Raw genomic sequence first — 27,233 nt, 5'->3', positions numbered from 1 at the left:
GAAAAGCGTAATTTCATATTATTTACAATCCTATATAGGTTTAAAAACATCAATATCACAGATTTTATATGTGTATCACTATTATTCATAAAAGAAGAAACTTTATATAAAACTTTCATTCCGTCTTGAACTCCGTCAACGTACTAGTCAACGGGTACAAATTTTTGAGCCAGCTGTACGAGACAGGGATTAACAATGGCCGAGTAGTGCAGGTAAAAAGGGACGCAAAACTGGTATGCCGATTCCTTTTCACGCAAATAATAACTAAACTTTCTCATCATCAATGGACCAACAAAGCGTGACGTTATTAAGATTCTCAATAAGGTATTTCGATAGAATTATTTTTATTACGTTATTATTTTTTCGATGTACGGGTATTGATGAATAATTAAAACATAATATTTTTTGTTATCTGGTGACTATGAAATTAAATTGTCAATGACACGAGCGGGTACTCTTAGACGTATTTTTTATCAGAAAATATTCAATGATGAAACTGACCTTGCCCGCAATTTTACAACACGCACCGTCTACATCGAAGAAAATCTCCGCGACCATGTTGAGGAGTTTGGCTACATCGTGCCACTTGCAGCCGTGCTCCTTCAGGAACCTTTTATACAGTTCATAAAAGGACGCGAGCCGGAGGGGCATCCGCATGCGATCATGTTTCACTACCAATTCGGCCATTACCCTTGCACTTATCACTGCACTACACTGCACAAACTAAATCGGCGCACAGGGGGCGAGCGGGTAGAATGCCGGTTGATTCACAACTGTATTATGAAACCGTACGCTAGTAACGTGCGCTCCACGGTTCAACCGTATGACTGGAATACGATTATGTCATGTAGAAATATTTACTTTATCGGAATAAAAACATTTCATTTCAGAAAGCTTCAGTATTATCAAACGTTTGCGTGTGACACTTCGCGTTGGTCGATGTCTAAATGTGAACTAAACCGACCGACACTTAAACAGACCAATTAAAAGACGAGGACAATCTGTAATGCAAGCTTTCGGTTGAAACAGGTTTTATCCGCGTATTGTTGAACAGTAAATACTCGTTAATTAACAACTATTTCCCATAACGCATCAAAGATGATGAGTAATTATTTCGGTGAACTAAAATAATTTAACAATAAGTTCATTAAACTTTGTTGTTGATCTTCTTAATTTTTATTTGATAACATCCTCGTCTAAATTAACTTTTATCATCTTTCCTAAGATAAAAATAATATTTATAAACCGAATTCCGATAAACGTTATTTTGTAATAGTTGTAGTGTATGACCCGTACGGAGGTCCCCACATAACTGGTGCTTCATTATCGCTGCTAACAAGACAACTATACGTGATCAGAGTCATTCAAGCGCACTTGATGTGGGTTTACAGATGCATGCCCAACCACTATAGTGTATAACACTATATTATCTAACTATAAATTGCAATTTGCTCGAGCTCAAATATCTTTGCGTCATAATGAACTTAGGAAATACTGTGTTAGTTCGATGTATTGTTATGCTTATAGAAACTTTATTAAGTTATTGTTTATAAGTGGTAACTACAGCCATTTTGCAAGCAAATCCATCTGTCATCGTATAAATGATGAAGTACGAAATGTATCGCGATAATTTATGGGAAAGTTGTGGTGGCGATGCCAACAGTTTAGGGTACAGCAAGGTCGGGCGGAAGCAATCGTTTCCAGATAGGTGTGTTTCGGTCGGGCGCAGCACATTTATCTCTCGCTATCGGCACATCGCCCGCCTTCGCCTCGCTAACGACTTTCGATAAACCCCCTGTCGCAAACTTGACCTCCACTCGAAACTTAATCTTTCAAAAGTTTTACACTATTTGCGATATGATTAATAAATTGCTATTCGGTTGTTTTGTCATTATAACTTTAGAATTCCCGTAACTTTCTAAATGCTCAACGATCACAAATAAGGTTTTATTTATTAATCGCGACTCACATAATAAATTAAATTAAGGATATAAATATTTTATTGATCTATGGATATTGGATATTACGAGAGATTAGTCATATTAATTGAATGCTTTTTAAAATCGACATTCCTTTAAGGCCGCAGTTCGGAATCAAGAAACTGAATCATTTGTGAGTCCAATGTGAACTGAACTGGCTCTAACAAGTTTCAATCTAATGATTTTGTTTCACAATTCAGAACAATTGAAGACTACCAACACATTAATGAGAGTAGATTAGGAAAATGTTTTCGCGACTTTAATAATAATTTATGGTGTTATTATCTGTTTTGTTTTTATAGTATACATCCATATATAGTTTTATTATATTACGATTGACTGATTTATTTGCATCGTTATCTTTTCAGGTTAAAAACCAATATTATAATAGATACCGACGTATAAGTCTTTGTCTTCTTAAGAGTATAATAAATATGATTTATATGGAAACAATTTAAGATTATCAGAACAGTTATAAAATATGGGCGCGAATTGGATGTAAATATGAAAGAACAGCAAATTAGTGAAGAATCGATTTGAGGTGTACAATAAAAAATTTGGCGAGTTTGATTCAAAGCATTTGAAAAATCATAACAGTGAACAAGAAGTATCGGCTAGGTGAAGGTGATCGTTGCTATTTCTGTGCGCATGCGAAGTTATTCGTTTAACGGTCATACAACTAATGCGTGGCGCCATCTAGTGATCGCCATTGGTATGGAATAGATGTGCCAGCTGCTGATACTATTTCTGTCTTTATACACACTTTTATTAGCGTGGTATTCATACAATACAAAATTGCGTTTTATATAATTTCACATCAATAATCGAGCGCACCGTGCAAGATAAATTTCATTAATCGATGCAATCTCAACTAATTTTTTTCCTTTTTAAGTTTCTAGATTATTATCTCCACAGGACAGTGTGTTTATTTTTGAAGATGTAGCACATAGACATTTTAGAAAATAAAAATTTAAGTGTTACGCTCTAACAAGAGAAACGCGGCATTAAAAATGATTTTTTTCTTAGATACAGATTGGTTATCATAGAATAGCCTTAAATGAACATCACTATCAAAACACTAGGTCGCGCGCATAATTGTTTGTTTATTTTGTAAAAAGAGCAAATAGCTGACCTCGACTTCTTTCGGTTGTTTCTCTGGTTTCAGTTGAGAGGGCTGCTGTGTTTCAACGAATGAACAAGATGCCTGTGCTTCTGGTTTTTGTTGGATTTTGCTTTGCTGGGGTGTCTTCGATCCTTGTCCGACGTAACTCGCTTGTCCTTCAGAATTTTGAACACATATTTGTGGTACACTTTGGTAGGTAATGTTAGATGTCGATGTTTTAGTCAACCAAGCGGGTGGCACGGCCGGCGGCTGCGGACGTTGCACCGCTGGTTTGAATGGTTTCGAATGTGGTACTTCCTTTGACGATATTGGGAATGAAGCGCGATTGCTGTGACAAATTTGATTGCTCGTTTTATTCAGTTCACTTAAATTCGTCACTTCATTTTTATTATTTTGCACTACTTTACTAACTACTAAATTTTCATTCACAGCCTGTATCTCTTGGTGTTTAGGTGGTGGTGGTGGAAGATGTTTAGGTGGTTCGTTCTTTGTCGGAACGGTGGCTTGTTTATTATGCCCTTCGTTACAAGGGGGTAATGGTCCATTGCATTCCAGTTTGACTTCACTTTTCACTGCCTTATTTTCTTCTATGCACACAGGGGAAGGTTCATCTCTACTTTGGGACAATTCAGCACTATCACAAGATAATTCTTCTAAGCTTTGAGCTAAATCGAGCGCGGACGCTTCATGATAATCCGTAGAACATGTTGATGTATCTTCGCTGGTATCATCGGTACCACGTGTGCGTCTAGGCGAACTTTTACTACTAGGAACAAATGCTAAACTACTAGTTACATCAATAGATATATCACCATTTAACGATTCTTCTTCACTTCTAGTCGATGATTCTCTGTTAGGTAGAGTTTCTACATTACTTTGTTTACTGTCTTCGTTTAAGTGCAAAGGTGAAGCTGGTAATGCATCTGAAAAATTTGGCGTTTGAGCATCTTCATAATTATCGGTCATTGTCTCCGCACTTCCTGTTGTGTTATGAGTTGCATTATCTCTATGTAATTCTTGAACTTTTCCTGGATCTACTATCGGCAAATTCAAGTATTGAGGCAAAGCACAATCCAAATCATTTAATCTCATATATTGCACACCTTCTTCCAGGGGTATATCAAATTGAGGTGAATAGTATTCTAGTGTATTATTGTTGTTGCCGTAAAGTGTCCAAGGGTCATTAGAAGGAATTAACGGTAGCCCATCATAATATATACCGGTATTCATATCTTTATCCACTAATAGCTCTGGTTTATAATCCCAAGATGGTACGAATGAATCTTCGAACGCCATGTAGTTTTCAGGCATCATTACCATATTTTGGTTAATCTGAGAAGGATCGTAGGCGTAAGATCCGTCATAAAAGGGATTGTTGAGTACGAGCGAAGGTGGACATTCTATTGAAGAATTTTGTACCAAAACATCAGTTTCAAGATAAAGCTCATATTTAGATAAATCTGGTTCCGATCGCCTATAGCGGAATACGTTGTTGTTTTCATAATTAGCAATAGTAAGATCTGATATATCAAAACTTCTGGCACGGCGAAAGATATTGTGATATGAAAATTGCTCATCAATTTCACCTGGGATGTTTTTTTTAACACTTTCGTTGCATTGACTATCCGAAATCGGCACTCCAACGTTATTTATTTCTTGCAAACCATGCGGATAGTTAATTGATTCAAGGGCAGCATTTGGTGCTGCATTTTTTGCCACACTGTCACATGATAAATTATTGGGTATAAGAACTATGGGTGGAAGTGAAGGCGGAGGTCCACAAAAAAGCACATTGTTTGGAGGTTTACGCGACGGCTGGGCAGCCATGGCTCGCGCTGGCCGCCCGCGGCCGTGTTCAGCGAATAAACTTTTCACACCGGTAGCAAAACGCGCTGGGCGGCCGATTCAACTTTGCGACTGACTGAAGGCGAACAGAGTGACGAAGGCGAACGCAAATAGAACAGGCGCAAGCGTGAGGAGGTCGCCGTCTCTCGCGCACGTCTTCATGGACGAAGGCGCATGCGCACGCGCACTCTGATGCCAAACCAGTCCCCGTATTATCGTCCAAACAGGCACTGACGTTTACGCATTATTCTGGTTCCGGACTTTGCTTATGACATTATTTATATACGTACATAAGTTTATTACAGTCAGACAGACAGGTTCTCGGGTGGACACATGGTAGGTAAGTGATAGCGAGCGGTAGGTTTTAAAAAAACATACATTCGTGCTTTCATACATCCACATAAATAAAGTGAACGGAAACGGTGAGACTCACCTGTTCAGGGGGTGACCGGGGAGAAGACTCGTCGCGATGATGTCTTCTACGCCGGTGCGAAGTTGGTGATCGCCGGTGATGTGATCGCTTAGATCGCTCATTTCGCCGCCTCCAGGAGTGCTCCGAGCTGTGAAATCAGCGATCGGTAGGCTATAGGGTTAGTGGTAAGGGGACACAATATTTAAGCGTACTTATAAAATACGAGGCAAGGTCTTGAATCTAATCTAGGAGTAAAATTCAGTTATTTTACTAACGTTAGCGACCGTTCTTCATAAGTACAATGTGGATCTATTTGGTTGTTCAAGTTGTCGGGCGGCGGCATGCAACATGCTAGCAGTAGAGCCCTAAGGGCAGGCCAACATCTGCGCGCCGTCCCTATGATCTTTATTATAGGCAGTTTTAATTCGACTTATGACAGCTTATCGTTTATGTTTACATCACATAATCTTAAATTAAACGTCATTTGTTAATTTAATAATATATTTAAAAGTCTGATCTATTTCTTTAATTAAAAGCGAAAATTAAAATTGCAAAATAGTCGTGTACAATTGCGATGTCGCCTTTAATAGCAGGTCGTGGATAGCACTTTTCTCAAAGGTAAATAACGATAAGATAAACGCTTAGCAAAGCAGCTGAGCGACGATGTTTGCAATGTCACCGTCAGGGACGAACCGCCGTGGACCACGATCGCGAACTGACTGCCAAGAGTTAAAAACCCGTGTCGCTCGCGCACTAGTTACAAGTTAAAAGGCTATGAATTATATTTTTTCACAACATAGCACCAGAACAATCACTCTACGTCATTCATTCTTATGATGATTTATCATTTGTCATTTATTTGCTACAAAAAAATGATATGCCTTAAATCGTATTTTTTACAACTCACCGACAAATACGAGAGGCAAATGGTTTAGCCACTTCAACAATTCTAATAAAACTTGCACTTTTTCCTTTCCTAGCGGGATATAACATAATATATTGATCGGAATTAATTTTGTTAATTTAATCTAGAGGATTATACCGAATTTCTATACGCGAGTGTTTGTGTCTTTACCCAAGATCAACGACGAACTGCGACAAGCCTATCACAGTATCAAAGCTAATGGTATTATGTTCCGCATAATTGGTTTATGTGATGCAAGAATACTTTAAAATATATGCTATTTATAAAAAAACGAATAATAATTATATAATCAAGAATTCACAACATGAGTGATGTAATTTAAATTATAATTACAAAAACAAGATGTTAGAATGATAGCTTGGGATTGATAGAAATCAATGATAAGGAAATGAAGCTAAATTTAAAATGTTTATAACGGATCATAAATTACACGTTTCAATAGATTATTCAAAAAAAAAATCAAAGCGGGACAAGTGTTAACAGTACGGCTGGTAAATAGGTCCAACATACATACATAAATAATGTCTACACGAGTGGGTGTATGCCATTTGCGAGGTGTAGTGTCACATTGTTTAGCGCCAACCGTGGACACGTTGAACTTGAAAGCTTCCAACGGACCTTGTAGGTAACATATTGTGATATATGGATAATGAGACATGTTAAATTCAATGCTTTGATCTTTTAGAATATATCCTTCTATACGCTCCTTGAGAAATACAGTCGAATAATATTGTCCATAAGCTCTAAACAGGAAAATACATATTCTGGTTAATAATGACGCGTACTAACTGTGATAACTAACCAGCAAATATGGAACAGGAAATTCCAGCATTTGTTTTGTCTGAGGAATGTCATTAAATGTTTTGCTATTAAATAAATTAAAGTCCGAAACAATAACAAATTACGCGGCTTTTTCGTAAATCTTTTATAATCTCATCTTATCTGGTTGAAAACAACGTGAGAGCTACACTAACTACAACAGGAAAGCGTCACTAGTCTAAAAAATATCGTTAATTTTTCCCGGCTATTAGGTCAGGAAGTTAGCAGACTCATTTAAGTAATCTATGTATTAATAAGCAGAGGGTCTCCTCATTAGAATAATATCATAGTGAGCGATGACGGTGTCAATGTCTAAACAGGCTACGCACGTCACACGGTCCATCGCGAATAACAAGCAGCGGAACATTCACTTTCGACGACCAAACACATTTGTATTATAATGCGAACACTGTGTTATGTATGGTTTCTTCGAAAACCGGCTAGGAGTTTTCTCTAAACGAGTCCGAGGGATTTTCAACACGATTCATCATCAGTTGATAATAAATTTGGAATATTTAATACGTCATACCAAATTATGCAAGTAGGTTCTCAACCCACCACCCACTCAATTGAAATGCTGATTTTTTTGGTTGTGAATGCGTAAACAACATAATAAAGCTCCGAACCAATATTATTTCTTTGTTTCCTACCTTTTACTGAATACTTAATTTTTATGACTAAATAATCACATAACAATCGTACTTAATTATCTGAGTAATGAACATAATAATAATGAGAAAATATTTAAATTTCACTTAACCCTGAATTGTCAGATCTAGACTTCTGTGTTACTAGGTGTCTAGGAAAAACGGAGATTTGAGATAATTATAATAAATGTATGCATAACTGGACTGAAATTACGCTAAAACTAACGAAACAATGGCCGAATGCGAAACAAAGTCAAACTTTTTGCACAATTTCTACGGACTGTAACGCTTCTCAATGAGTAATTGTTTTGTTTTCTTTCATGCAATACTAAGGAATAACGGAATTCTTAATTACTTTTTCTAGTATAACAGGACTATTTTAGCATTAACGTTTTTTGTTTTTTGAAACCCAGATTAGAAAATGTAATTATTTAATCATGATAAATGTTTATCTGTTTAAAAAGCGAAGTGAAATTATGTACATGTATTTAAATGAATGTGGCACTAAAAATTACGAAATGAATACTATCCTGTGTCGTTAAGTGGCGTTTACGAAATAATAATGAAAGGTGAAATCGATTTCAGGTATAATCCGCGAATCGTGTTTATGTTGTCGCGACGGCCACTTTCTGTTCGTCTCCGCGACGATGGCTTTAAAGCTGCTTTACGATTTGTCAACAATACTACCACTGTAACATTTCTAAATCCACACGCGACTGTGAATGTAATGCGCGGCGTATAAACGGTAGCTTTTCAATTAATCCACTGAGTTTAATTTTAAAGCGAGATCTATTTATGTACTACTAAAATGTGCAATCGTTACGCGGGCTGCCATTAAGTAAATTGAGCAAATGCTAAACTGAAAGCATTACTGAGGAAACGTTAATTTTCAATGCGGTCAACGCTCAACCGATATGTATTACGGTATCCCACAACGGTTCTTTATATTTAGAAACAACGAATACACGTGGTACCGCATTGAATCATCTCGTGTTCTGTTTACAATTCAATATTGGAGTTTCCTCATGCCATAACTGATCTCTTACTTTCTGAAGCGTTTCGGTAACGGAGAACATTTCGCGATTGCAGTCAATATTTTTGACATAAAGTGGAAAATTTAGCGCGCGGTGACACTGACGGTTGAGGTGTTAGGAGCTAATAAGACGGCACTCAAAGGTCGTCGAGGCCCCGCGGTACGCAATCTCTACGCTAACTACGAGAGTGAAACGGCTGCAGCACAATGGCCAAAATCGATCGGACGACCGGTGCAGTGCGGGCACGGTTACGAAATCGAGAGGCAAGCTCTTTGGAGTGACACGAGCCATATCTGGTCAAGGACTTTGGTGTCCGAGACCCTATCGTTTATTATTTTTTTATGTTATAAATAATAACTTCTAAATTTTTCAGTTATTTGGTTCATGTTCATTTATGCTATTCCGGCTATAGGTAAATATACGCACAGTAAATATATACATGTTTTTAAATAATGAAATAAATAAATGTTATGGTGTGAGAGCACCGAATAATTAACGGGTCTGCGTCGGCCGTCGACACTCGACTGTATGACTGGCAAGGCTACACCGGATGAGCGATTACTGTGAACCATGTCAACACTGCAGCCGAAACTAATAGCACGCCCGCGCCGCACTCGGGTCAATGACAACACTAACTGCCTTCTAAATGATTAAAAAGAGCCAAATCAAATTTAAATCAACTCCGTTTATAGCTGCTTGTAAACAGTCGAGATTAAATATTTAAATTATTAATTAATGTAAAGCCTAATAGGGGGTATTTGAGACAATTTTGTATTGTCTAAGAAAGATGGCCAACAGTAAGCGAATACTTAAAATTATCGAGGCTCGCGGCACAATATGGTCCGGGAGCCAGCAGCAGATTTTATGACCAAGTTCCTCTCAAGCGGTAATTAGTAAAATGCATCAAAGTATAGTATTATGAAGCCTCGTGAACGTCAGCTGGAGCTCGGTTGGGGGGAAGAGCGGTTGTAGCCTCCCGTATCAGCTGACGGTTTTTCCACCAAGATACAGCCAGCTGACATATATATTTATCCACAGTTACATATAAGCTATCATCAGGTAAATTTTTGTTTGAGAGGAAATAACGGAAAATAAATTTTTCTTTAAATTTAACTTTCATGTTCGAGACACCAGCTGACGTATAATACACCATGTTGTAACCAGCTGACTATTTTTTTTCGTTGAGATATTGGGTTAGCTACAATTTGACAAATTTTTAGCTGAGAGGAAATGAATGAATGAATGTATTTTTTTTCCTATGTGCGTGGGAGGCTACAACCGCTCACCCCCCCAACCGAGCGCCAGCTGACGTTCACGAGGCTTTATAATACTATACTCTCATGCGTCTGACGAATTATCTCTTGAGAGGAAATAGTTAACCAAATTTGCACCTGGCTCCCTAACCAATACTACTACAGAGAAAGTTGATTAGCCTGCGTAACTACGAGTTTTTACATTTTGTCAGATGTACGTGAATTGACCGCTAATGTCGGTTCGTTAAAACACTTTGCATTTTCATCTTTACCAATTTATTTACGCAAATTGTGACACTATGTAAATCGTACCAACTTAACACGCTCGTCATGTTTGAAGAAAGTTATAATGGATAATAAAAAGTAATTTAAATGCAGATTACGATCGGGAGTCGGGACGTAGCTCGAAATAATAAATTATAAAATCATATGATGTAATTGATATACCTATTAGTAATCACGCAATACAATGTGTTTATGTAAGAAAACTTTATTTCATTACTATTACACTGAGCACAAAAAATGTGTCATAAATAGTAAGTTAGTAACATAATATTATGTTACAATTACAATTTATCTACAGTGTGGATCTCTTTCATAATTTAATGTATAGGGTATTGCAACAAGTCGGAAATAGTCGAGAAGTCGCTTAGCAACAGGAATTTTGTCTAGAGAAAGACATAAAAGACAATAAGAATGAATTACGTCATGCCAACCACGTTGACAAATCCTTAGCGAGTGTTTAAACCAGGACGGGACCTTGAAACATTCACTAAAATGCTATCGAGACGAATCTTTTATATTATAGCTGCGAGCGCCCACGGGTTGCAAATACTTTGCTTATTATGTTATAGTCTTAATGCCTCTATTATCTCTTTTGTTTTTAAACAGTTGAATATATTACTATTTGCAATATTAACTTATGATTTTCTCTTAGGTAACGTGTCCTAGATCTTTGGGACATTCGTTACAATGACACGCTTGTCGATTGTAATCCTGATAAATTTTGATATTCAACTATAAGCGATAATGACTACAATAATGTAGCAATAGTTAGCGGGATGGAATAAAGCTCCGACGTGGTGACTCAGTACCGCTTGTGCAACGCTTTTGCACAACCGGTCCGCAGACCCTAAGCTTGCTACTGTCAAAGTGCATAATGTTATAGATAGATAAGATTCTATGTAGCTTTGTTGTAAAGCGAATTATATTTATTGGCAAAACGTCCATTGGAATTTATTATTAAAGGATATTTAAATTATTATGCGAAATAGATATTAGTGGATACCGTCGAATTATTATTATTGAAACATCACGATCGCATTAGGAAGCTTTAAACGACTTTGCGACTAAAACGCAAAATATACAACATTTCTGTTCGTCTAATGCCATCATTATTAGCTTTTACCGAAATGTTCATAAACGAAAAGTAAAAGTTCTAAAGTAGTTTTCTCTCTAAACCAGTAGTTACGCTGATGCACTCGAAACGTGGTCTGGCGTGTTTTATTTTATTATACAACTACGTTTATGTTACCGGGTTACTTAACTGAATTTATACTCCTTGATCGGATCGACGAAAAGTAGTTTAAGCTGACGTGAGGGATTGGCAAGGTGTTAGTAAAGGAATCGGTGATGCTATCTCCGGTATTGTACATACGATACGCTCCACTCGTGCTCGCGCATACTCTTCTGGAAAGCGGCGGACTTGGGCGTCCACGAGTCCACGCCGAGATAGAGCGCCGGCAGCTCGGCCACCTTCACCTCCAAGCGCTCGGCGAGGCGCTGGTCGACGAGGGACTTGGGCCCGCTCGTGAGCGGTCTCTGCTGTTCCTTGCCGCTTCGCCGTTCCGCACCACTGTAACCGTTTAGTTTCTCGCCGTTGCAAGACGTCACGCTTTTTGGACCATCTGTGCTGAGCAATTTGCTCTTAACGGTGTCCACTTTACCGTAACTTTTATATTGCACTGATTCTGTTCCATTCGCGACTCGCGAATATTTCGTAGAATCATATGTTTCGCCGTTCAGACTTGATGAATATTCGACGTTCAGATTGATGTCTTCGTCTAATCGTTTCGAAGTAACGTCATACCCATTTCGTTTGGGGTAACGATCTTCATTGATATGTTTTATAAAACTACTTTCGAAACTAGTTTTACATTTAGGAACATTGTTAAGATAGTCGCTAAAACTTAAATCCTTATTGTGTAATCCTTTATCACAGTTATTCTTTAATGTTTCCTGAATATCCACACCGTTGCCGTTGTATCTTCCATAAGTAAAGCTAGCTGGCTGGCCGTTATCTATCCTGTTCAATTTATCCGTCCGTTCTGCTTCTTTGCTTTCAAATTCATGTTTGACGAGTGCAACACGCGAAACTTCTTCACTGCTCACTCCGTTTTTAAAGGGAGATTTTGTGATAAATTCGGCAGAAGCGATGCCAGCCCTACTGTGTTCAGATGGAACGGTCCAGGTGTCATGTTTCTTTTTGTCACTACTTTTCGACGACCACGCTTTGGCCAGCGCGGCTTTAAGCGCCTCTCTTCGTTCGTGCACGCTCACCCTCGGGTACTCGTGAATGGGAACAATAGCTGGAGCGTAAAGAGTCGAACGCGGTGTCGCTCGCGTTATTCGAAAACTTCTGAACTCCCTGTTGAACTCCGAATTCAGAGAATAGGCTGGTATTCTCGAAGTCACCATGTTGAGATCAAAATTTTCACTATCGGTAAAACTATGAACTAATCAATGTTTAATGCTCACAAAAAGTCCTTTTGTATAAACGAGCTCACTAAACACATGTCGACTCTACCTGAAACGATATGAGAACAGTGGAAACGTGTTGAACGACGTGGAAATAACGTAAACAGTTAAGTCTAAGGGAGCGTGACGCGATAACAGAAATGTTTATTTTCCATGTGATACAAACATGGGATTGTGTCAGTGATGGGCCGCGACCTTCGAGGTGGGCGGTGGCGTGGCGGGACAACGCACTGGTCAACGAACCGCCCCGTCCTGCTCGCAGCTTGCATAATGCAACGCAAACGGCTCGCCTTCCACATCTCTTATGCAGTAATGTTACTGGTCACGTTTACATTGCGTACATAATTTATTGTTTTCAACCCGAACATGATTCAATAGCCCGATATTTATTATGATAACGGCCGAGTAAAAGATGTAAGTATTCAGTAGTAAATATTGATAAAACGGCACATAAACGCTGGTTAAATATGTGGAGCAGTAATGCCGTATAAGTGCAACAAGTGTCGCCTTGATGTTGTCCCTAATATGGCTAGTCGCGGAGCTGCCATATGGCCCGCAGCCGATACATCCTCGCCAGTTTCCACTGCTGCATAGGGGGTCATTACTTTTTATGTAATCCAGCGATTAACCTCGTCGCATATGTAATGCACCTTGACATTAAATTTTCTGCAGTTTAACTTTTAAAGATAAAATTCAAGTTGTAAATTGTATTCATCATGAAATACATATTTGTTAAATAGAATTTAATATTTTTAAGACATAAAATAATCATAAGAATAAAAACAAATACTTTTCATAAATCAATAACACACAGACTAATTACTTATGTAGGCACTTGCATAATGAATACAAGTTATATTTAATTAAGATAACACAATCCCCTGTTTGTAAATGCATCAGCTATTGTTATGAGGCTATCAGTGAAACGTTAAAGTAAACATTTAAATTAATTAGTCCAACACGTTTCCACTAAGTGAAGATTCCGCTGAATCTCGTTCGACACATATGTAACTTAATCACACGGACGTAAACACCGATAAACACAAACATCTGCCGCGGCCGCGACTCGGCGGCTGTACATATTTCGTATCGTGAAGAAGTTTCACATAAATGAAACGCGATAATTGCGTCGGTATCGAAGGAGAGCTCGAGCAGGCACCGGAAGCGAGTGCAAGAGCGTCGGCCACAAGAGTATTGCGGTCGCGACGTGCATACCTTCTCGTTGCGCGCGCGAGAACTGCGTGCGGTGTGCGTGCACCGCTCTGACTGAACTGACTGAAGGGAGGCAACGCACGCTCGCGGCTCCGCGGCCACCGAGGACCCCACCGCCACCGCCTCTCTCGAGCGGTCTAGCCGGTCCGCCACAAGTGACTCTATCGCGGAGCACTACGGCCCGAATCGCAGGAGCACTGACCTTCGCTACCGTGCCAACTTCTAAGCCAGTTTCGAGTGCAACCCGTGCTCTACTCACATTTCCAAGTAAACTCCCCCACAGACGATATAGCTAACAGGATCGTCAAGGACAGGAACGGATTCCTTGCCAATCTCAACAATTATCTTGATCGTTTACCGTCAAATGAAAACTACTTTTCGTTTTAGTATATACCGGAAGAAGTCTTATACAGTCGATAATGACCTAAATTAAGTTATTTTGTTGAGAATATCTTAATTCTTTATTTTATTTCTTGTTTTTAAACATCAAAACCTTACCTCGTACATTATACGAAGAAATTAAATCAAGTTTATTACCTGAAACAAATACAATATATCATTAATATTAAAACATGAAGCCGTGATAAGAATTAGTGTACAGAAGGTCAATTGAATTTCGAAACTACTCCATATTAATATTGTAATATTATGCATCTGGGGCATTAGAAAAATTTAATAGTGTGTATCAAAAATAAACAGAAACCTAATTATTATTCTTAAGTAAATAACTAAATAGCTATAAACTTTGTACGGTCTGGAAGATTGTTACAATGTTAGTCTGTTCGAAATAATTAATTTATTGTATTTCCTCAAATCGGGACATTCAGCGCCTGCGGTTATAATACCTTGATAACAAATCACGTTTAAGGACAACTCAATGCCGACCCAATTAGATACATATTTTTAATGTTTTGCACGGTGAAAGTGGAACTTGCGAAACAATCCTTTAGGCAATTGATTACACTTCGAAATAAACATAAATCGTTACTACCTACGTGTACATCTGACGAATTAAACAGTATCAGGGTCAATACATACTTTCTTATTTCATATAGTAATGAAGCATACTAACTAGCGGCCTGTTGATATACTTTATTTATTTAACTTAAAACTTCTTTAAAAAAGTATTCGCCGTAAATGTCTCTATTTGCTGTGAGAAATATAAACACTGCCTAGGCCAGAGCATTATTGCTAATTCATTGGTGAAGTGTGTCACTGCCAACGATTACATTATGCTCTTATGATTTTATTCCCCTTGGGGCTTTAAGTGCAACACTTGTGACCTATATGGTTTGACCATAAATAGATAAACTAAAAGAATTTTGCACTGACATTTGCAAAACATTATAAGACATTCTAGGTTACTTGATCTCGAAATTTCTCACGCGTTACTTTTACACTAGGAAAATTTCGGAACCAGTTTCTAAATTTTTTGGACAAAATTGCGCAACTTGCAAATATATATTCAATCAATTAGTACATGAGTAAATTTTATGAATCAACATCCGAAACAACCGTTATCTTTTTGATTCGTACCTGCTCTACGTGGAAAGAGTGTTCAACTTAGTTTATAATTTTTAATTCATCGCACGTTTTTATTGATAAAAAACAATCATGATAATTCAGTGAAACTAAGCAAATACAGAAAAGATAAAAATTTTGTCTTTTACAAGCAGGTATACCGTAATTTACAAAAAAATGTGTACAATACACAGGTTTGTTTTATAAACATAAGTACAAAAGTGATTGTAGCGAACTGCGTCAGTCACATCATTTGCCGGCAAAAAAACAAAGACACCGGAGGCGAGCAGCCGACAAACGGCGAGGTCCAATGACCCAAATGGTTCATTACTGGGGCGCTAAGACTAACGAAAGAAAAATCGGTCACCACGGCAGCGATGCTTGGTTCCGTTTTTTGCATTCTTTGTTAGGGCATATCATTCGAGACTTTAAACCCAGAATAAATTATACTTTTTTTTATTAAAGTATTTTACTCTTAAATCTACATCATATTTAACGCTGATACAGTGAAGTTTTAAAACATTGCTCTACAAGTATATAATATTTAGTAATACAGACGCAAATCGTCGTCCATATAAGGTGAGACCACCCGATTAATGGCGTAAAAAACTGAACAACATAGCTCTATATTATCCGAAACATTTTAAACCATATCCGCGTCATGATAGCTACGAACGCATAGAATTAGTTCCAATCCGTAAATGGTACCTTAACCTGATCCGGCAAACACGAACTGATAATGAACCGAACCATTCTTCATGGTACCTTTAAATGGACTTCCCGAATATTGATCCTTCGAGCTTACAAATTATAAACTAACAAAAATCATATTTAAACAGTCACGTTTCGCGGTAATTAGGCTACATTAGCATACGGAGATGCTCATGTATTTCAAAAGTTAACACAATAATAACCGAGTTAAGAGTAACGGTCCACATTAATCATCGAGGTCAAAATTGGTCATACACCGAATACATATAACACATACATACTTTATTACTCCGATATTGATTCATCATCATTACGGGGACCGATAGTCATTGTACGCACTAGTTTCCACGCAATTAAGGTCCTGTGTCAATCACCTTTGAGTTTTTTGACACGATACGGAACTATTGCACAATTTATTGTTTAGTGTCATACCCGTTTAAATGTTCTTTCATTTAAAACTGGTACCGGAATATAACGTTTACATTCATAAACGTATTTGTCACTCATAAGGCTTTATCGAAACGACAGCGACATTAACACGGGCCACATTGTGACTTAGAAATAATATTATAAGTTAAAACGTTTAATCGTAAGCGGGACAGGAGAAAACAGTCCACCGACTTGCATTAAAATACCTTACCCACAAAGACATACCCGTTGTGCTTCTGAGAAGAACAACAAAGATCCTGTACTCGTTTGTGATTCACGCTTCAGTCTGGTCTCCAAAGCAAAATAATACAAAAAGCTCCACTTGTGTCCAATAATATGGCATAATAAAGTATCGGATTACGAGTGTTTGCGCACTCTAGATTGTGAGAAACATTAAATTAATGGAATATTTATAAAGAATGCAGTATCATACTTTAATGTTAATAAAGCTATTCTTGATATGAAATTTATATCAGTCTGTTAAGCCTTTAAAAGGAACTTAGATTTATGAATCTTTAAGTATATTAATTTAAAAATAAAATTGCAGCGGAAAATTTTCTCTCCAGCGAAGTTATTTAACACTATTCTAAAGCGCGTCACACACGGTGAAGATACTATCCATCCTGTTACAAATGACGCGAAATTTTGTGGGTCATTTGTAACAGGAAGGCGGTTCTACAGGAGTCTTAGTACGCAATGACGAAAAGAAAATGGTCCGAACGCTGATACCGGATGCGTTAAGATACTGTAATATAAAATATAACAGTATCTTAAGATAAAATATTATAGTATCTTCACCGTGTGTGACGCGCTTAATCCATACTGAAGCTAAACAGATTCTTCTTTTATTTTCTTCTGAACTTCCTTTGACGTTGGGTCAAACAAAAAACACCATTACATTAACATACATACAAAGTAGTTTTTTTTATTGAATACTTATTAAAAAATGTTAATAAGTAGATATATTTTTTGCCATCCTTAATCCTTCCAGTGAATTAGCTTATTACTTAACTAATGGTCTAAGGATAACGTCATCTAAAAAAGCAATAGCAATTAGGAACAGTAATTTCTCAATTAGTAAATCGTTTCGGCTAAACGAGAACTACTTTTTATGACAATTAAATTTGCGAATCTAATGGAGGCATTCCATCAATTAGGGCAGAAGGCTGTCAGCTTCGGGCTTACAGTTGGTTCGACGAAGCGGCGTGTAGGTGTTGGCGGGCCACATTACAGACTCGTACTTCAAAATCACTTGATCCTATATGTAATTTACATTCCGGGTTTTCGGAACACTTGATCATATCGATTAGAATGCGTTACAAATTGATGCACACGTGGGCGGTGTACAAAATTCCGAATCATCATTTAATAGCAAAAAATGTACTAAATGCTTGTTATTTATTAAGTAATGATTTCATGATGTGTAGTTACATTCTACACATTCATAAATTTGTGATGATTATCTAAAGCGATTATGTTAACGTTAATTAGCATCGAAAGCATAAAAAACTAACACGCATTAATGAATAGGGTCATAAAAGGTACATGATGAATATTTTACCTATGTTTATGGTCATTGCCCTATCAGTAATTAGCACCTGCGTGGGCAGGTGACTCAGAAATCTTTTACTTATAATAATTAGAATATAAGAATTGTAATGGAATGGATTAGTTAAAGAAATGAATGTAATGAACATTTTTCAAGACCACTGTTTGACAAAAATCAACTTAACCTTAACCATCAAGTAATAAGTATATCAATTTTCAAAAATCGTTTATATTCATACAAAAAATACATACCACCTAACCAACACACAAGCTCGTTAATGGTTTCTGATAAAAAAAACAACTACTGGATGAGTAAGGCACACTCATTTACCGATAAACGGAAGAAGGTTTTTGTTCAATAACGATAGATTATAATATATTTCCTTTTACGTCATAGTGTAATTAATAATAATTAAAACTAGAGGCCGGAATCACGTCCAGGTGCAAAGGTAACTTTCGCTTATTAATATAACTCTGATAAAAAGGGAAATCATGTCACGTCCGATGACAAACGACTGCAGACAATGTGCAGCCACACGGAGGTGGATTATAATCAAGGTCACGGGCCGACACCGCTTCCAAAGACGTTTGAAAACAAAAGTGAACACGCTTTACGCACCGTGGATTTATTGCGATTACGCAAACAGAAAGCCTCCAGTTTCGAGGGTAATAGAACATTGACAACCTACGCGTTTCGACGTTCCACCTTCAACAATAAGTGTATATTGGATTTATGAATCCATACCTTGGAAACGCATGTACTTAAAGGTCTTGAAATAATAAATATGCTTATTACTATGCGGGTGAATTAACCACTTCATTCCGCGTGTCATAACTTAAAGAAAACTGTGCTACAATTAGCGCGCGGTCATAAAGCAAGCAACCACTTACCGACGAAAGGTGAACAATTCATAACAATTACATTCTGCTTAAGTTATGATTAACAAGCGGTCAACATAAAGTAAACCAGAAGCGGATAAATGCTTCCGCGTACGGACGAATTATCGAAAGATCGTTTGCAGTGTTTTAGTGCGACGACGCCTCCATCGATTTCAGCACAATACGTGGGCGGTCGATGCATTGCCGATCCATAAACGGAAATCTTGTTTACCTACTTGTCTTCCCTTTAGGATAACTGATATCGATGATCGGCGAGGCTCCTCATTAAATACCTTTACGTGAAATATTTGGAATCCTATATTTATTGTCCTATATCCGCATACGCATAGATACAGATCGTCCTCGGATGTAAAATCTCACAGTAAATGTGCATTCGAGTGATGCGGGCTTATTACGTTATTGTATACGTTAGCGTTGCATGTAGAAACAACGACGTAAATTGGAGCCTATTATATTCGTCCGAAAAGGAAACAAATAGATCGATTAGCATAACCGACAGAAACCCGCCGCAGTGTGCCTTTATTTAGCGGATTAAACGAGTGAGATTTGCTAGCTCATACATTTACATGTATTAGTATAAGCTAGTAGTTACATACTACTTTTGCATATATTATCAATAAAATGTCATATCCTTGCGTACTAATCGAGCTAGTAAAGAGACGCATATATTTCACAGTTTTATTTGATGCTAATGTGATAGAAGGAGAGGGTCAAAGTCATTGCTAACACATCGTTTGGTCATCTACATAACTAACACAAAGAATTATCTATGACTCAGCTAAAGTACCTACTTCCAAGCTACTTCCTGACCGATGGAAGCTCATGCGCACGTGCGGCTCGCCGATAAAAAATGAATGATTGCAAATCGAAGACATATTGCTCATTATCATAAAATTTTATTAAACTAATTCTCATTTTATGGAATAAAAGATACATTAAAAATAATGATATCTGCAGCCAATTATACCTACATTCAACGTATAATTGCAATTCTTGGCCGTAAGAGACATTTTTATTGGTGAAAGTATTTTATTATACTAGTGTTATTAAATCTTTGTTTTTATTATATTACAATAGCGCGCAAGTGTTTTTGATAATTTAGAATTTTGGGTTAGCACCAATCATTTGGCCCTGACTCAGCCGAGACTAACTGTATCAGTCTAGGTACCGAGTTTGTTCTAATTACCTACTTTTCGAGTTCAAATTACCTACATTCAAAACCTCTGTATAACTCAATGTCACACTAGTTCATCTTTTGTACAAAGAAGGCTGTGATTATAGTTAAATGCAGGTCACCGTCGCACACATGTGTTTTGATGGCAGAATAATTGTAGAGGACGGCACGCCTTTGAATGGATTCGGAATATAAACTATAAATTAAGAACTGTAAAGAATACCTTACCAAATCGCATTTAATTCAATTCGAAATAACTCAGAACCGAATAGCCAATTTCGCATCATTTCGATGTAAAGATAATAAATTAAATGTTTTTATGCTGTTCTCCATTTGACTATTTTTATTATTTTATAGCACCACCTACACGTCTCATTACATATTAAATACAACTTTTTCTTTTAATTGCCCACATATAATTAAATTTAAATTTTATGAATTTGTACCGCTTCAACGATACTTATTTATATTTAGTATCGACGTTACTGACGACATCATTCAGGTCTTTGGTGGAGCTACGATTTATTTTATTTGTTGTTTCAATCAAACGTTTAAAACTGAATTGAATAAAAAGTAAAACTTCCATTCATGTGTCATAGCAAAAAAGCCTATGTGCTATTGAAAACACTTTCACGGCTCATAATATATGACAACAATGGCGGCTTTGTACATTTCGAGTTGAGCAGAAATAAAAGCAGATATTAATTATCACATTTGTGTCCGTGTGACCCACTTGTGTGAGGCACAGAGTACAGACATGAGCGCCCACGTATCCTCGCCGCAAGACAATGCTATATTGTGAGCGCGTCGGTTCTGCGAAACCTAATACATAAACATTACAAACCCACCCTTTAACTTGGCTCCGATCTTTCGATTCAAGCTTATTATCTCACCATAATATCCATTATTACTTTTCGCAAGGATTGTAAATGGCAATATCTGATCTGGCTCAATGAATGCGAAAGTGCTCGGTTGACTGCAGTAATATAAACAAAAGTAATACCTGTGGGTTAATGTTAATAAATGGATAGCTTAACATGATGTTGCTTCGCATTAACTTGGCGGTTCATAACGACTAGTAAAGATGGATCTATTCGAAATATTATAACATTCATATATCAGAGATCATTGGGTAATCCATCCCATCTTTTTGAAACTTGTTTTAAAATAAAATGAATTCAAAATCAGCAGAATTTATAATTTCCTAGGAATATTTTTGTTGATGTAACATTTACAACTATTTACAGCTTTTTTCATAACACAATAAAACAGTATGTTTTTACTAATAGATAGCTTAATGTGGAATATGTATAAAGTCAACCGAAAATGTGATTACCTGAACACTTCGTTTTAGTACATAATAATTAACAATTAGGAGCCTACATGTCTGAAGCGACTAGACGGCTAGCCTTCGAAAACGCCTCCTTAGCATATGTGGATATACCAACTTGGTAACAAGCATTACGTAACTTGTAGTGTAATGCACTTATAGGCGGTAGACACTCGCGTACTGAACTCAACCAATATATTACATTAACAAGTTATTTCTAAATTGGCAATAAAGCCAATTCGAGAAATTCTTGAATTAATTTACATTCGAACGCAAGACTTTAAAAAATATATCATCTTTTCGTTAACAACGTACCGTAAAGAACACTATTTCTACGATACTTATTTATAAACGCTTGTCACGAACATAGTAACGAGATGTCCACGTAACCATGTAGCTGGTCTGATTAACTAGAATCTATAGTCTATACTAATATTATAAAGCTGAAGAGTTTATTGTTTGTTTGAACGCGCTAATCTCGGGAACTACTGGTCCGATTTGGAAAATTCTTTCAGTTTTAGATAGCTCATGTATCGAGGAAGGCTATAGGCTATATATCATCCTGCTACGACCAACAGGAGTGGAGCCACGGGGGTGAAACCGGATAATTATTGAAAAAAGTAATAATACCAAATCATACAACATTTTTTTTAACAATGAACGATCGGATGGACCATTAACTTATGCGCATACTCATTTGGCACATTGATTTAGCTCTCATATGAATACAATGACAAAACGCCTGATGACTTTTTCGATATTATTTTACAAGTTTTAGTTCAACCGTTATATTGTGCCCACGTACGTACAAGTTTACGTTACAAGCTTTTTATGTGATTAATTGAGTGGAATAATAACAGTGGAAATGTTTTGTTTTCTTTGTAATACTTTATGATATTGTAGTATATAAGTGAGGGTAGACACAAATAATATCACCGATCGTGTGTCAGTTTGTTGCCGTGAATAAAAGTGATTGCATCATCATTGTGTTTCAATATAAATTAAGCCTCAAACACCATAATTGGCGACCAGGATGATATTAAGTTAATTCCCCCACATCTTCGGTTAAGTTTTCTCTAAGCTTGAAATTCCCAATGAGAAAATATCGACATCATTTTATAATTCTACGAAATTAAGAGTAATCAACAAAATGCTATTAATTATAAATTTATGCGATGCGATTGCCAGCCTCTGGTAGCTTTCACTAACGCCCACCTCCTGCCGCAGGAACGATTGTATTACACGTATTAATTTACCTTCAAAATAAATATACAACGATAGCACTATTTGGATTCTTTGAATTTATTTTCGGTCGGTTCCATTTCTTTGTTTTTACGATTTAAAGAGAGATCAACTTAATGCGCTTTTCAATTGAATAACATGTTACTTATATGTATATTAAAATACGCGTTGAATATAGCATTCAAAAATTAACTGTAGTCATTACTGAAAGTAATACATAATAATGAAGAAAAATATGAGCATTGAGCATGTTGCAAGTTTCATACAAAATTAATTAATTTAGTCTTTTAATTAAAAATTTCTTCTCCAAATTTGATTGACATAGTAATAGCGAAAGTAAAAATTATGATACGGTTTATAATTCAAAGACGGAGAAAGGTTGTTTCGCGTCTTTTTACATATTTTGGCAAATTGCATCGTTGCTTAATTTGGCATTTTATCCGAGTTAGTTTTGGAGCTTGAAATTTAATTGAGGTTCAAACCTGTATAAACAATAAACATGCAGTTTAATTAATATTGCTTCGCTCATTTTGTAAAAGTCTGCATGGGTCATCTATACATATAATAAATCTGTAGAAGGGTCAATTCTGTACATTGAAAATATTGAAAAAATAAATAGCAGGGGGTGTTACTGGATCGATACCAAACCCAAATATGTGATTAAAAAAATTTTTGTCTGTCTGTCTGTCTGTCTGTCTGTCTGTATGTGAAGACATCACGTGAAAACTAACGGTTCGATTTCGATGAAACTTGGTATAATTATACCTTATTATCCTGGGCGTAAAATAGGATACTTTTTATCCTGAAAAAATACTAAGAAAAAAAATAATCTTAATTTTTCAGTTTTATCCATAGACGTTGTTCTGTAGAACAGCGAACACACGTTGGGTATTATTATAGGCCTAGCCGTATTTGAGTCCAATAGATATCTATACTATCTATACTAATATTATAAAGAGGAAAAGTTTGTAAGTATGTATGTAAGTATGTATGTATGTATGTATGGTTTTCACGCAAAAACTACTGGACCGATTTCAAAAATTCTTTCACCATTAGAAAGCTGCATCTTTACTGAGCAACATAGGCTATATTGCATTTTCAAAAAAATTAGAGATCCTTACCAAAAATGCAATAATGTAACCCAAGGTGTAAAAAAATCCTCAATAAAACTTCTGTCATCGCGTGCGCTGCGGAATCTATTGAAGATAGAACAAAAAAATGTTCTACAGTATTATAGAATGGATCAATATCTACAAGAAAGTCCGCGATACCATATGTCCATCTTCAGTAGTTATGTTACTACAACAACTTTTTTACGTTTTCAAAGTAAATAGAAGTGCCGACAGTAATCAAACCATGTTATCCATACACATATATTAATCCTTATCCCATTAAATGATGTTTTATTATAGACTGTTTCAATACCAGCAAAATACTTTTTAAATGAAAAGAATTGGATATTCCATTCAAAAGATATAACGAATTTAAAAGTGTCAATCTACAGAAAATAGTAGGTATACTGTTCGAGCAGGCCGTAGTGCGGGGGTCACGGAGGAATTCTACCAATATGCGTCTTGACGGAACACAGTGGGGTTTTGGTCGGTAGGAATCCAACATAACCCACGGCCCCTCCCCTGGAGGCCGTGGGTATCTATGAAAGATTTCCCCACTAAAACAAAAAAAAAAAAAGGCCGTAGTGCGGGACGGGGTAAAGGTGATTTTCATGTCCGACCTATAGTAGACTTTTCACTGTAAAGATATCGCTATCTATGCGGGTGAAACCGCAGGGCATTGCTAGTTAATTATAAGATGTTATTGTCAGAGTAACTCAAAATGGAGAAATATACCCTCCATGCGAAGACCGACATCCGCGCGGACGGAGTCGCGGGCGGAAGCTAGTTTCAAACAATTTGAATTTGAAAGCATCAAATAAAATATTGACTTTACGTTATTTATAGTCTATGCACAATTTCTAGGTAGCGGTTAATGAAAAACCTGCCTAAAAGCTGAGACAAACAAAATTTTAACAACAAAGCTAGTTATATTAAAGCTCACTTTTTATGGTTGCCAATAATCTTTATTCAACCACCTGTACATTTTAAGCCAATTTATTTTCCAGTACGTTACGAAGTTCCACAAACAGATCATGTATCGAGGTGTGCAAACGCAGCAATAACAAGAAGCGGTTAGTATCCAATAAGCAACAGACACCTAGAACAATACGCTTGTGTTTTACCCGTTCTTGCAGCCGGTACTTTCTACAGGCCCCGCCCGTTCAACAATGAACAATCACATTATTATACTTTTTCCTTATATTAAGTAAAAGTAAACATTCGTCAGTTTTTAGAGAGCGTCTTGAAACACCTATTAATAATGCAATTTAGCTTGCAGCGTTTCTATTAATTATTTTGCAAAACTAAATCAGAAATATAAGATTTTAATAGCTTTATCATAACTTAGATTAATTCTTAGAAACGGACGTCGCTTTGAAGATCTTTTTCTTCAATCTGTGGAATAACCACTTTGCAACATCTCTGCCATGCATCCATACATCGATTTTTTGTTTAGGTACGTTCCACAAATCCTTTATACAAACGGCAATTAAGTAAAATACACAAAAGCACGAATTTGTCGAACACTAAATTTGTACTTATTTGATGATCGTTTTTATGCGACGAAGGTTTTTAACGTGTATTTTATAAACAAGTATTGATATTTTAAATATAAACACATCTGCGTCGGGTCCAATCCGCTTTAATGAGCACTCAGTGAGCGTGAAACGATTCGCGGAGACAAAGGTTACTCATGTGTGTAAAGTGTCCAAGAAAAAAAAGCTCAACTTTTTAATTATAGCCATACTTTACGCTGTCAATATTTCTACAATCAGCTAAGCCAAATGTCAGTACGATAACGTACAATAATTTTTAAATCACGGTTCGTTTAACTCTCCAGTGAAAGGAGCGCGGTGTGTTCGGCAAGGTTCCGAGCTGTTTTTTGCCGTCGAATCCTTTCTCCGCGTTATCTTCAAAACAAATAATTAACCTCGCAAAAAACTGAGATTATTAAAGCCTACACTAGCTTTCGTGTCCCAAAATGGCGATAGCAATAACGATGAGTAATGAATAGAGAGCTGCTTTAATTCGCGCCGCTGCCTGCGCCCACGCTCAGCCGTACGCCGTGCATCCACTCGGAACAATGCTTACTGGTTTACTTTCTCGATTGACTCATACTGATACATTGTACATGTCTCGATATTCGAATTAGATTAATGCTCCTAATTACGGTAAAGTTCAAACCATAGGTTAACCGCTTTCCTGTATCGCTTTATAGAACAACAATCGAACGAGCTTTACGCATGTCATGTCAACTATTCAAGCGTAGCGAATGGTAAACGAATAAATAACCTGCCCGTAGATCATTGGATTGCGTCGTGTGTGAGTGTAGTTCTGTATTTGTAATAAAGTGCATAAATAAACACGAGTAGGTGTTTTGATGCCGTCGAATATTTAAATATGTAAAGTTAAACATTTTTGTTTGTTTGTAGATTTAAAAGGCGATACATTATAATATGAAAGAGTAATTTATTGATATGTTTAAAAATATTGCTACCAATAAACCTTCGCAGTGACCGTGGCAAGTACGACGCCCTGTGAAATCTGTTCATCAACAATAGGCACCGCGTCAGGTGAGAAATGAGTATTATTTATCGATCGTTCGGGATAGCGAGTAAAAATAAGAAAACAAACATCCGCGAGGACACAACGCGTACAATAACACGAACACGAAAAGTGGCCGGTGCGGAACACAAAGATTTACAGCTTCCGCGATGAGACCTTCGCCCACCGATCGGTTGGCCTTCACTTGTGAATATCGAACTGTTATCTAACTAACGAGTTTTCTTTATACGTGATTAAAAGTGAAACGTAAATAAATACTTAACGTTTGCATAAAACGATCGTAGCTTTTTAAGATTTACATAAGCTTGGATACTGGTTTTGTGTGATCGGAGATCTTTCACAAATAATAAGTTTAAATGTCCAAACGATTCATCGATCACCTTCTTTCGATCATTGAATTTCTTTACCACAATTATGAATACGTGTGTTTGTCTTTATTATGCTATGATCATTGTGTCTGAATGAGAAGATGAACACATCATAATTGATAATGCGTACATATTTGAACCACTCCAAATTATTGAAACATGCGGGCTAGTATTTATATTTCTTCTAGTATATTTACCAAATTGATCATAACTAAATCATAAATTACCGTGCAACAATTTGCTTGATATCAGACAAAATTGTTAAGCTAATTACGTTATTAGACTGAATACTTTATTAGTTAAAAACACTTCATTGCATAACACAAT

At 36.7% G+C, this 27,233-nt stretch overlaps 1 protein-coding gene across 7 annotated transcripts in view; it reads right to left on the bottom strand.

The window, feature by feature from the left end:
• Doa (CDC like kinase darkener of apricot) overlaps positions 1-27,233 on the bottom strand; it is a 49,640-nt gene that overhangs the window by 12,126 nt on the left and 10,281 nt on the right. For 2 of the 7 annotated variants that reach the window (XM_089695488.1, XM_089695487.1), the window contains one exon: positions 5,381-5,507. In XM_089695488.1, coding sequence (XP_089551614.1) covers positions 5,381-5,507 — 127 coding nt within the window. The other 5 variants (XM_089695485.1, XM_089695486.1, XM_089695490.1 and 2 more) reach the window with 5 other exon arrangements.

Source organism: Colias philodice, chromosome 5 (assembly GCF_061535455.1).
Source record: "Colias philodice isolate Cphi_HAF_F1 chromosome 5, ilColPhil1 Martin Lab GWU primary, whole genome shotgun sequence".
Classification (NCBI taxonomy): Eukaryota; Metazoa; Arthropoda; class Insecta; order Lepidoptera; family Pieridae; genus Colias; species Colias philodice.
Note: the sequence above shows the minus strand (reverse complement) of the source record. Positions and strands in the feature narration are given on the sequence as shown.